Source organism: Nicrophorus vespilloides, unplaced genomic scaffold (genome assembly GCF_001412225.1).
Source record: "Nicrophorus vespilloides isolate i.1.1-1 unplaced genomic scaffold, Nicve_v1.0, whole genome shotgun sequence".
Lineage (NCBI taxonomy): Eukaryota > Metazoa > Arthropoda > Insecta > Coleoptera > Silphidae > Nicrophorus > Nicrophorus vespilloides.
Window position 1 is genome coordinate 49880 of NW_017095703.1, and position 13500 is coordinate 63379.

At 34.8% G+C, this 13500-nt stretch overlaps 1 protein-coding gene across 1 annotated transcript; it reads right to left on the minus strand.

The window, feature by feature from the left end:
• Positions 1-149: 149 nt before the first annotated feature.
• Positions 150-8857, minus strand: LOC108560588 (fatty acid synthase). Its single transcript, XM_017918215.1, has 7 exons — positions 8694-8857; positions 6489-7689; positions 5158-6428; positions 4843-5101; positions 2857-4782; positions 400-2799; positions 150-333 (listed from the first exon to the last, which is right to left on the minus strand). The coding sequence occupies exons 2-7, from the start codon at positions 7659-7661 to the stop codon at positions 226-228; spliced, it is 7137 nt and encodes a 2378-aa protein (XP_017773704.1). The 5' UTR covers positions 7662-7689; positions 8694-8857; the 3' UTR covers positions 150-225.
• Between the last annotated feature and the right edge of the window lie 4643 nt (positions 8858-13500).

Sequence of the window (13500 nt, forward strand, 5' to 3'; positions counted from 1 at the left end):
ACAATTTTTAGTTAAATATACATACAATAAATCCCTGTGTAAAAAGTAGAAACAATTCTAAAAATATATATAATATATATATATAAATATACGTAAGAACTAAAAAGAAAAACAATATAAATTAATATTTGCAAAAAAAAAATCAAGTCAGTTTTTTCTTTCATAGGTTTACGTTTTGTTTAGTTTTATCTTTAAAAAATTGGAATTAGTTTTTGTTTTAAAAATCTACTCCTCCAAATACAAGGTATTTGCGATGTTGACCAAAGTCGAGTTATTCAAGATAGATCTGTGGTTACCTTCCAATGCTTGGATGTTGATTTGCTGTTTACATACCTGCATAATAAAACAAATATTTTATTAGTGACTTGTGTATAATAAATTACTTATAAAAACACTTACATCAGTTAGTCCATAGTCATCACCCATTTGTACGTAATTGTCTATGGCCCTGACGAGAACAGCCTTTCCTTTGAACTGACCGGTAGGCTTATATTTATCGGCTGCAACCAATTTGTAATAGAAGCTGGCGGCAGCAGCGGACACTTGTTCAGCGGAGAAGTTAGTAGATGATGTCACGATTTCAGTAGTCTTCTTCACTCTCTCTTCAAATGTATTCAAATTCATCAACTCGTGCAATACTTTAGGTTGGTCGATTTCCTTGAATTGATGGATAAAGAATAAGAGTGCTTCGCTTTGCTCAGCAGCTTCGTTGCCAGTCTTAATTTTAGTTGTCTTCGCTTTGCCGGTATGGGTTGCAACGTAAGATGGAGATCCATCAATGAAGAATATTTTAACAGTTTCGTTTTGGGCTTCCAATTGTACCCCGATTTCGAAAGCGACGCAAGCACCGAAAGAGTATCCAATCAATGTGTACGGTCCTTTCTCTTGGATGGTTTTTATTTGTGCAATGTAAAATTTAGCCAAATCGCCGATTGACGAAAGGGGAGCAGCCGATGTGCATTGCAAACCATACACTGGAGCTTGGATGTCCTTAGAGAATCCCTTCAGTGCTGTTATGACGCCTTCGATTGGGGAAATAATGAATATTGGAGTTTTATTGGTGCTGTCTTTGCTTGGCATTTTGACCAATGTCGCTGACGGCATCAATTGATCATCAAATTGAACTTGATTATCGTCGACGGACTTCTTCTTGTCATCGATAATGTCAGCTGCTCCAGATCCCGATTCCAATTCAAATAAACGAGTGAACGTTAATGCCCTGATTTCTTGTGCGCTGAGCACCAAATCGTAATTACGTTCAAGAGTTTGTTTGATTTCAGCACCCATGAGAGAATCCATTCCTAAATCCGCAAGAGTGCAGGAAGCTGTGATTGATTTTGTGTCCTTCAATCCCAAAATATTGGCGACTGCGTCAGTTAATTTAACTTGATTAGCGTCACGATTGCCCTTCCTCTTTTCGGCCAACACCATACTAGCTACCACTGGATTCGGTTGTTGCAAGAAGATATCCATAGTGTTCAAGCAAGATGAAATTCGTTGTGGCATGGTTCCACCAACTTCAGTATCATTTCCACCCATGGTTTCCAAGATCAAACCGACATCACCAATGGCACCCCATTGAATAGCAGTTGCTGGTAAACCGGCAGCTTGACGCGCTTCGCACATACGTTCCATAGCAGAATTTGCCAAACCGTAATTAGCCTGACCAGCATTACCACGACCACAAGAAACAGAGGAGAAAATTACGAAGTAATCTAAATGTGGGGCTAAATCTCTGGAAACTGCATCCAGGTATTTGGTGCCATCAATTTTCGGTCTGCAAACGGTTTTGAAATCGGCTGCAGATTGATTCTCCATCATAGCGTCTCTTAAAACAGCAGCCAAGTTGAAGATACCACCGATTGGACCAAGTAGAGCAGATTCATGCAATAATTTCTTGGCTCCTTCAACGCATGTGGCATCGGCAGTTGAGATTTTAACAGAAATTCCTTGGTTCTTTCTCCATCTTCTAATGCAGAGGGATTGATAACCCGTCTTGATGCCGCTTCTCGATGTAAGAACAATTTTTTTAGCGCCACGAGTGATCAACCAGTCGGCCAATTCTAAACCAAAACCACCCAGACCACCAACCAAAACGTAAACCTTTTCTGGGTCCATGTATGATTTTGGAATAGCGCTTACTGTCATTGGTTTTGGCAACATGGTTTTGCGAGCTTCCTCATCGCGGATCTTCAGTAATACTTTACCAATATGCTTTCCGGAAGCCATGTATCGGAAAGCTTGTTCGGCTTGGCTGTCTGCATAAACGGTGTTTGGTAATGGTCGTACAGTTCCGTTAGCAATACCTTCGTTAACAAGGCGAACAATTGCCAACTTGTCGGGTGAATCAATCTTTCCATCGAACTGGGCGTCTAATAAGATTCCATGGAAAGTGGTATTTTTCAAGAAAACTCCCATTCCCAGTGGCGAATTGTTAGACAAATCAACCTTTCCAATTTCACAGAATCTTCCGCCAATAGCCAAACATCTGACAGACGCTTGCAATTGCGATGCAGCCAAAGAGTTCAGGACTAAATCAACACCACGTCCATTAGTTTCAGTCAACACCAATTGTTCGAAGGTGGTATCACGGGAATTTCCAATGCAATTATCGGTGAGTTGAGGGAATGTTTTCTTCAAGAAGTCCCTCTTAGCTTGACTACTCACAGTGGTGAATACTTTGCAGCCCATGTGAAGAGCGATAGTAATAGAGGCTTGACCCACACCACCGGTACCAGCATGAATGAGAACGGTTTCACCTGGACGCAATTGACCTCTTACGCAGAGGGCATAGTAACTCTGTAAACGTAAACGAAAAATAAATTTCTGAATAATATATTATTTATAAATGCTTACAGTTCCGTAAACGACTGGAATGGTAGCAGCTTCTTCCAAACTCCACTTTTCTGGGACTTCCCACAAGAAGCCTGGATCAGCAAGGACAGTAGTTGCCATACTTTTGGCAGATACCATACCCATTACCCTTCGTCCTTTGGAGTCACGACCAGAGAATTCTAAACCAAGAATACAATCTTGTCCAGCAAGATCACCTGGGAGTGCATCTGGGGGTAATTTTCCGGAAGCCAACATAATGTCCCTGAAGTTGAGTGGGGCATAGTAAACGGTACACATTTCAGTGTTTGGTTTCTCGTCTTTGTAAAATCTCAATGGTCCTTCGATCCATTTCAGGCTAGCTAAATCTCCCCTGGTCAAAGCATTAATGTAAGCATGTTCAACTTGCAATTTACTGTTTTCAACAGCTTGGTCCAAAAGAATATGTCTGTATGTTCCCCATACACCATCCTTTAATACGTTTTGAATTAAATCTCTCTTTAGTTGACTAACATAGTAATTGGAATTCAATGAAAATTTATTCGTTTTATCTTGGATAAAAACTGCACGAACGTTGGTGCCGCCTGGTTCTTGTTTAATGCAGTTCATCATTCCTACAAGGCCGGTGAATTCTTCACCTTCGCAAACCAAGTAAATGCGCGTTCCATCATTTTCGCTCTTTGTTAAAACATCTTTCAGTGGTTCGACCCAGTCAAAGTTTGTCTCTGTAATATTCATCACAATAGCGTTGGTCGGAATTTCATTGGTTAAACGTGCCAACATGTATACTTTGGTGTTAGTTGTTTGTTGGAAAATAACTTCAAAGTTAGCTTGTGTGATCATTTCAGTGCAAATTTTATCCTTTGGTTCTTCAAATAAGATAAAACCTCCTGTCTTCAACGATGCAACTGCATTATTAAAAACGTCAGTTTTCTTGTAGGTCAAAATATCGCTCAATACAACTAAGTGAGCGTTTTGTTCAAAAGCTCCAGAAGTTACATCTTTTTGTACGATTTTAATATTTTTCTCTTCGAATGCAGCAGATTCCATCGAGGTTGGGCTGACAACTGTACAATCGACAGCAAGCATGGGTTCGCGTTCAAGAATGTCTTGCAATTGAGAGACAAGTAAATTCTCGGCATTTCTTCCCATATTAACTTCAACTATTTTCATTTTCAAAGCACCTGCGCTGTTCTCCAACACCAGATGGGAAGCGACGGTCAAAACATTAATTTTAAATTTGTCTTCATTTTCATGTTGAATAACTCCGTTGTTCAATGGAACGAATTGGTATTTCTCTAATTTAGGAGCTGCCTGTGTTTGTTGACGACGTGGAGCCAAACTGGCCTTCATTCCTCTTAATTCAATGCCTCCGGCTTTAACGACACCAATCTCTCGGTACATGTAAACTGGAACATGTTCCTTTGATTGCTCCATATGTAATTTAGGATTAATGATGGCCCTTTGTAGTCTTGTTGGTAAATATAATTGTCTGATGCTTTGACCCAAAATAGAAAATTGGAGCATGGTGTCGATAAAGCTGATCCAATTCTTATCCCAGTTCAATTTGCCGATGTGGCCGTAGTTGTCGGATTCTTCAATTCCGCGGAAAATATCGGTATAATCATATCCTCTCAGACGTAACTCTTTGTAAATGTCAGATTTGTTCAAAGTTAAGACGTCGGTTTCGGAAGGCAGTGGTTTCTTTTCGGGCAAAGCCAAAAATTCTTTGTCAATTTCCTCAGCGACAAAGATTTTTCCTGAGACAACGACGGAACCGCTCTCGCAGATTTCGAATTCTCCTGAACCTTCAAATATGTTGATCAAGAATTTTACAGAACCCTCCTTTGGCATAATTGTAGCCCTCATGAATTTAACATCTTCCATTATGACTGGAAGTTGCTCGTAATCTTGGTTGCGCAATTTCGCGAAAGTTTTCCATGCCAGTGTCTATGAAAATAAAATAATAAAAATAAATATGTGTTTAATTATATGATTCTATGTATTTACCAAATATCCAGTTGCTGGGAACAAGACTCTTCCGTCAATAGCGTGTCCAGACAAATATTTGAATTCGTCTTTACTCAAGTCAATATCAATAACTAATTCTCCAGACCTTGAACCTTTGTTGGCAAAATTAGCTACATCCCATTCGATTGAATGGTCCCACTCGATCATTGAATTTAACATTGGAGTTCCACGTCCAACTGGGAATGAAACTGGATGGTAAAGGTTGGCAATATCAGGTTGAGCACCAGCGTTGTAAATTCTAGAGTTCAAGGAATTAGTAAAATTTAATAATTAAGAAAAGTTTAGACAACTTACTTTCCAATATTGGTTAACATGAAAGATACGTTATCAGCGTGTCCTCTCTTAACGAGCCCAACATTGGTAACGGTTTTTGGCAAAGAACGTTTCAAAACAGCTTGCAATAAGCAATGTGGTGCAATTTCAACAACAATTGCATTTTCTGGAATGTGTTTGCAGGCTTCATAGAAGTAGACTGGCGACAATAAATTGTTAACATGATAAGCTGCAGAATTTTGCTGGGCAATTGCTGTATTCCATGCAGATTCTGGGATAGACGAAGAAATCCATTTCGAGGACCTAGTTTTTGGAGTTGTAATGATAGCTTCCAAAGCTTTCTTGAGTTTTGGTCCGGCGTCGGCGATATATTTGCTGTGGAAAGCAAATCCAGAACTATTCACCTTCTTAGCGAAAATGTCTTGAGCAGTCAACTCTGCGACAAACTTCTTAATAGATTCTGGTGGACCGGAAACTGTAACACTGTCTTCGCCGTTGTGACAGGCAGGGAAAATGTCAGCGGGACATTTTTTCTTACACTCTTCCCAAGTAAGACCGACGGCTGCCATCTCACCATAGGCAATATTGCTTTCCAGTATTGCTGTTCCTCTAGCATAAGCTACTAATACAGTTTGTTCAGCGGTCAAAGTATTGTCAGCATAAGCACAGCCGACTTCTCCAACGGAATGTCCTATAATACCATCGGGTTGGATACCCATAACTTTCAAAGTATCAACTAAAGCAATTTGACATGCGGCAATAGATACAGAGCAGTTGCGAATGTTTTCTAGAGTCTTGTCATCACTATTGATGAGAATATCTTCCAAGTCAATTCCGTACGGTCTAAGCGTTTCGGCAGAACGTTTGATGGAGTTCTTGAATGATTCAATTTTCATTAAATCTTTTCCCATTCCAGGCCATTGGGATCCCATTCCAGTGAATATAAACCAAATTGGTCTCGATTCTCTGTATTCGGAAACTTCGCTAATATTATTATCTCCCAATACGGTAAAACCGCGGTAACCATGTCCAGCGATATTATTTTTGTGAACTTTGTTAATAAGTGCATATAATTCTTCGTCATGCTTTTCACTTCTGATTTTGTTTAAGAAATTATTTACAGCATCTTCTGTACGTCCAGAGACAGAAACCAATCTTGGGATTGGTTCTGCTGGCCAGGTCACTTTCGGTTTAGGATTCGATCGAAGAACAATATGGGCGTTGGCACCTCCGAAACCGAAAGAGTTTATAGCAATAATTCCGCCGTTCCACTTTTCGTTCTTATCGACCACCTGAAATTACAAAATAATAAGTTTAGTGGAGATATATCTTTTTAAATTATTGAGAATTACCTTTAATCTACCATCGCAAAGCGCTGGAATATCTTTATTTGGTGTTTTAAAATGGAGATTCGCTGGAATAACGCCGGATTCCATAGCGATGACAATTTTTGCGAGAGAGCAAAGACCAGACGCTGGTTCTGAGTGACCCATGTTACTTTTGACTGATCCAATGAGAAGAGGTGTTTTACGGTTCTTACAGAACATGTCTGCGATTGAGTTCACTTCTTGTGGATCTCCAACTTTGGTTCCTGTGCCGTGAGCTTCTATGTAAGCAACATCATCTGGATTGATACCAGATTCCGCATAGACTTCTCTCATCAGTTGATTTTGCATTTGTCCTGATGGGAAGGTAATGCCTTGTTCTTTGGTTCCATCGGTGTTTGTTTTGGCTCCCAAGACGGTGGCGTAAACACGGCTAGCCTTGTTTGCCTTTTGGAGGAAAACTACGACGGCGGCTTCAGATCTGACGTATCCATTACCATCGACGTCAAAAGCTTTACACATGCCATGAGGATTCAACATGCCAAGACGATGGAATTGAAGAGACGATGTAGGTTTCAAGAGTAAATTAACACCACCTACGATGGCGGAGTCGCATTGTCCTGATTTAATATTGGCTATGGCCTGTTGCATAGCTATCAAACTGCTAGAGCAGGCTGTGTCAATTGCGTAACTGGGACCCTTCAGGTCAAAAGTATAAGAAATTCTGTTTGAAAACATAGCCCTGCAGCATCCAGTGAGGCCATATCCATTGATCGGTTCTGGATCCGCTGTCCAGAACTCTGAAGATTCACTGTCGGAAACTCCAATAAAGACACCGGTCCTTGATCCTCTGAACTCTGTTGGGTTAACGCCAGCATCAACCATGGCTTCGTGTGTCAGTTCTAGTAATAATCTTAATTGTGGATCCATAACGTGAGCTTGTTTTGCATGGACTCCGAAGAACGTGGCATCGAAATGCGCGATGTCTTTCAATTTTCCGGTGCGTGTGGGAAGTCCATATAATCCTGACGGCCATCTCCTCTCGTCGTCGGTGACCAAATCAACCCCATCGAAGAGCTGTTGCTTGAACTCTTCAATGTTGTTGCTCTCCGGCAGACGACCAGAAATGCCTGTGATAACGATATCGTCTGTGACTTCGTTCATGTGTCCGTTTTGCGTTTCAGTAATTCTGGCTGGCATTTTGCTTTTGTCTTTTAGTAGTAATTACCTGGAAACAAATATATGCAGGATACATTTAGAACATGTTTTCGAGCGAAACCACGGATCGATAATGAATGGTCTTGGGTCTATTGATCACGAATTTCACGTATATAATAGAGGGTGCACCGATCAACTGGCACGGATATCAAATAAAATATGCGCATATATGGATATTGGAACTCCTTTGTGGCTTCATTTAACCAATTTAATATGTACACCGGAAATGTATTAAAATATTTGTAAATTGATACGTTTAATGAGCGCACAAAAGAAACGACTCAATGAATTTATTTTACATGAGAAGCAACAATAGACAATAATAACATAGCTGTTACTTGCAGCAGACCGAAAGGAAAAAAAGAAGCAATTACGTAGCGATTCCACGCATCCAGTAATTCACTAAATAAATATAGAAAAAAAAATCCAACAGAGGTCGGCTTACGTAAGAATCGGCACACATGAATTATGCAAACGCTTTGAGAGTTGCCATGGTTACGACGCAGCGTAAACAAACTTAATTTTCGGCAATTTGCGTTCATTTCTGCGTAGGAATTGGAATTACCGCATTGAAATAGGAAGCGAGATTTTTTATGGTAAACGCTGTGAGAAAATCAACTGTTACACTTTTTAGCGTATCCTATAGCGCGTAGTAGCGGAACGGCTTTTTGTTTCCTGTTAACAATTTAAATTTAGCCGAAAGAATTTACAGTTAGTTATTCGTTCAACAATAGCGCGGCGAAAAAAAGGATGTTTAATATATTATAATGACTTGTGCCAATTTTAATTTAGTAGATAATGTAATCAATAATTTATTCGAAGCTATTGGAAAAATTCCTGCTGACTGGTACGAGTTGGTTTGGCAAATATTTAGATAGTATTTGAAATGAAAATTATTGTTTTCGCTGTGTGGCAAAGTGCACGAAAATCAATTAATTTTCAATTAATTTAGTGAAGTGCAGCGTAGGTGCTCTGAATTTAGCTGAACAATTAGATTAATAAAATTTGACTTACCTAAATTAGTGTAAATCCCCAATTTCGTAGGAATAGTGAATGTACAATACACAGCACACTCAGTAGTATAAATAATAAAATGTTGTAGGTATAGTATAGTGTATTATTCGCGCGCAAATGACTGAACGCGAACTGAGACATGCGGTTTTCGTGCTTACTATTTATTTGATGCGAGATATGGCCCTATGTCAGACCATCCGCTCTGGCCAATGGGCTGTTGGAATCAGTTTGCTCATGCTCTCATGCTCAGAGTCTCGCGAACACCACGCACAGAAACGGTCAATAGTTGAGTTGGAGCGAATCGCTTCATAGAAGAACAATGAACTACTTTCCGCATAGAACCATCACCGGCACAATTACAAACAATCACACTATGTACAATTTTCTTTTTCCGAAACAACAACACGTACCATCTCGTATTTCCTTACACATTATCATTGTACTCTATTTATTCAAATAGATTTCAACCTACTTCTTTTAACACACACCGTTCGGATTGCTTTTTTACTGTATCTAAATATAGTGCGCTGCCTTCATAAATTAATAATTCTACTCCAACATTTTTCATCACGCACCTTCAAATTTCCTCGATTATTGATTTACTTGCATCTGTCAGAATTTATTATACGTGGATTGTTTTGAACCATAAGACATACTTTATTAAGTAGCTGTGGTATTAGAATTGTGATGTGTTTTATGTTATTTTATATAAAAAAAAAATCCTTATTAATTTGGAGTGTCGAAAGTCTGAAAATAAGTAAAAATAAAATAATAAATAAATATACAATTATTTGTGAATCACTCGATTTTAGGTTTAATTTATATATTTGTCTTTATTATTTTTTAATAATCTATTAAATTAATAGATTCCCGATCGGATAGACCTCGGTCGATAGCCCTTTGATTAGCCTTGATTATTTTTCATTTTAGGTTTTTGTTTTCTCTCTTGTTCAGAATTGTTATTATTTGATTGTCATTATTATTATGTATTGATTTATAGGATGTACGTTTTGTTGTTTATAATCATTTATTATTATTAATAGATTCAATAATCAGGCCCTGTTAAGTGAGATTCCACTGTATAATTATTCCAATTCTACCCTACACAAATACGCTGTTTTTTTTATTAATTACTAGAACAGATTCGCATTTTTTTCGCGACGATATTTTTTTTAATGTATTAAAATAAAATTTAAAGCTACGACCACCCAGGTATTATACTTCATACACGTTGCTTAACTTTTGTTAGATGTCAGATGTAAAAAAATTAATCTTATTCTGTTGAATTTAAAATTAATTATTCCATTTGGAACCAAAGGGCTGGAAAGGGCTAATAAATATTATTATTAAAAACGTATTATTATAATTGATTTACGATTTTGTTTTTAATGTTTTATTGATTTTCGTTGTTTTATTATAATTTTCATTGAGAATTTAAAATAAACATTTTATTGATATTTTCTTAACGTGTCCTTGTGATCAATCTTGGATATTAAAAACAACAGTAAAAATATCATATATTTTATAAAAAATTTAAAATATTAATAGTTTATTGGCCAAATACACCAAAAAATACCAAATTACATAATATATTAAAAAATTACAAAAATTCGGGTAATAAAACATAATCTCAAAAATTTTGTAATGCAAAATCACATAATAATAAAATATTTCGTAAAATCAAGCTTATCTTTTTTAATTGTAAAATTATTTGTTAATTAAATAAGAAACTTTATATATTTAAATTAATAAACAATAATAGAAAAATATATCAAAAAACAATTAAACAAAGCGCCCAATAATATTTTTGTATTCAAAATAAGTAATATTCAAATAGTAAGTAGTAACTAGAAGGTTCATTGCAAATAAGTAGAAATTAAACCCTTTATGTTATAAATTTAAAATTTAAATTTTCTACATTTCAAGTGTTTCTATAATCTATAATTATTTTTTTATTTCTATTATTGACAAACAAAACATGGTGGAGCAAACTGCTATTTCCCATATGAATCTCTTAATTCAATTAGGATTTAGTAACATAATACTACAGTATTATAATTATTATATTAGAACTGTACTTTTTTATTCCTTCTTCAACATAATATTTGAGACCCTTGAGTATTTAGTTGAGAGGTAAATGCCGTAACCTGTCAAAAAATATACCATACAACACAAACATTTCCACTAATTAATAATCAATACAATCCAAAAACTTGGAAAGCTCCGCTGGTTCTGATTATTATATTTCTAATCAAGGTCAAGTGATTATAGTTATGCTGATATTAGTATTACTATTCTTATTATTTAATTTGTTTAACTATTCACAATATGTTCATAAATGTGAACATTGAGTAAATTTAAGAACGCGGTTGACATTAAATGGATAATCGTTCACGGTGGACAGTTATCATTATGATGATTTGATTTTTTAATTTGTTGGTTGGCTGTCGTCTTGTAGGTTAACTTCAGTAGTATATTGATGCTCTGCGATTCCACTATTTCCTTTGACTGTGAATCTGCTGCTATCCTTAACACTGTCATTGTCCATCGACTTGGCTGAAGGTCCATATGCTGAACTTCATTCATTTGACTGCCCATCTGTGATGAACGATGGCCCTATTTCTGCAAGCACCGAGAGGACTGGGTAGGGCGACTTAACCATTCGGCTATTAGTCGCCACAACTAAACTAAATGAATATTTTCTTTCACACTATAAAAAATCGGAATTTATAGTTTATAAATATATAAATCAATTATGTTATGAATTGCACTTTAGTAATTAAAACCAATTTGAATAATACAAAATACATATATACATTTCCACTCAAATTTTCTTTTATTATTATTTACATAGTTATTTTTTCCATTTGTATTGATTCTTTACAGTAAATCAAATTTAAACAAGTAATTAATGTATAACTACATCATGTATGATTATCTTTCAATTATTGAAAATATGATTTAACATATTAAATTATTTAAGTTTTAAAAGCGACAAAAAAAAAGTATCGTTTGAACGACCGCACACACACACACACACACAAAATATTATTTTTAAATTCAAGTGGCTCTGTTTTACTTTCATTTGTTTATTTTCAATGCATTAAAGGTAAACTTTATTGCATTAGACTTTATTTATATAACAAAATTAACTTTATATTTAACAACAAGACAATTTTAAATAGTAATGATAATGCGTTTGTTGTTTCATAGTTTTTTTTTATTTTTATGTTTGCAATTATGTAGAAAAGTACATTGTTGCATAATTGTTGTTTTAATATAATTGGAAATATATTGTTTTAACTAAAGCTTCCTCTTGGTTATAAGAGAGTGACTTCAACATAAAATCTTAAGAAAAAAGTTATCAAGCAAGATTCATATTAAATCAGTAACATTTCGTCATATATTTGGAATACTAAGAAGGTTTTTTTAAAATTGTGATTAAAAATACTTACTTCAAGTATAAATGTAAAATATTCTTAGAAATGAAATGTTAGGAAAAATTTGTAAAATAATAATAATAGTAATAATAATAAACATTATTTTTTGCATTTATACATATATACTATTGATTGCAGTTATTATTATGATAATATTAGAAAATGTATCTTTGTTGAACTTAGTTTCAAATTTATGATCAGTACATTAATGATATTATGTCAATTCTTAAATATTCTTATAATTACAATTTCCTACTGTCTGACCTTTGGGATTTGTCATTGAACTTCAATAATTATAGTATAATGATTATAAATGCTAGAAACACAACTGACTTTTGACCTAAATACTATAACAATAAATAATGGAGCAAACATATTAACTTATGATTATAAATATTGCTGTAAAATACATTCGTTATCATTGCATTTTCATATTGGATACGATAACAAACTAATAATCTATATATGTTTACCTATTTCACCTATTGTAAATAAACATTGAACATACTCTGTTTGATACGGTGTAATATTTTGTAATACAATTTACATAATTTTTGAAAGAATTATTATAACATTTATTAATTAAAATATAAACTTATTGAAGATAAAAAATCATGTGTTTTTATTAATTACCTACAAAATAAATATAAAGAATTGAATAAATATTGGAAATTAATCAATATTATATTGTATCCTTTTTTGTTATGATGTTAAATCATTCATCTGTAATGTTGTTACTGTTCTTCTTTATTTCTATTTGGTAATTTTTCATGTAACAAATGTTTATATTGTATAGTTTATACTATAATCTTTATAATGTAAGTTTCAATGTTTTTATAATAGAAATATTAACAAAAGAAAAATTGAATTTTTAGATATTATAGTAATATTGTAGGTTATCATGTATATCTGAATGTATTGCTTTAATTCATTGATATATTATTATAAATGTAGCTTAAGTTTGTGATGGATTCACGTTAACTTTGCACTCTTTTATTAATTATTTCCAAAAATATCAACTAATTTTGAATAACATTCATATAATCATGACTGTTTGAGAGGAAATGCTTGGCAAGTCTACACTCTATAAAATGAACCCCGAATTTATGACACAAATTTTAGAAAAAATGGTACATTGGTTTACGAGCATTATTTATCCCCAAAACGTATATTAAAGCTAATTTATCGATGATCTTGAGACATATAATACTTTTATTATAAGACCTCTAAATAGAATTCTCTACATGAAAAAGTCCGATATACAGTATTTACAGCTTTTGTTTGCGAGTTCGAAGAATTAGTAAATGGAGGATGTTATTGTATACGTTTGCAAACTTGCGTAAGACGAGTAAATTATATTAATGGAC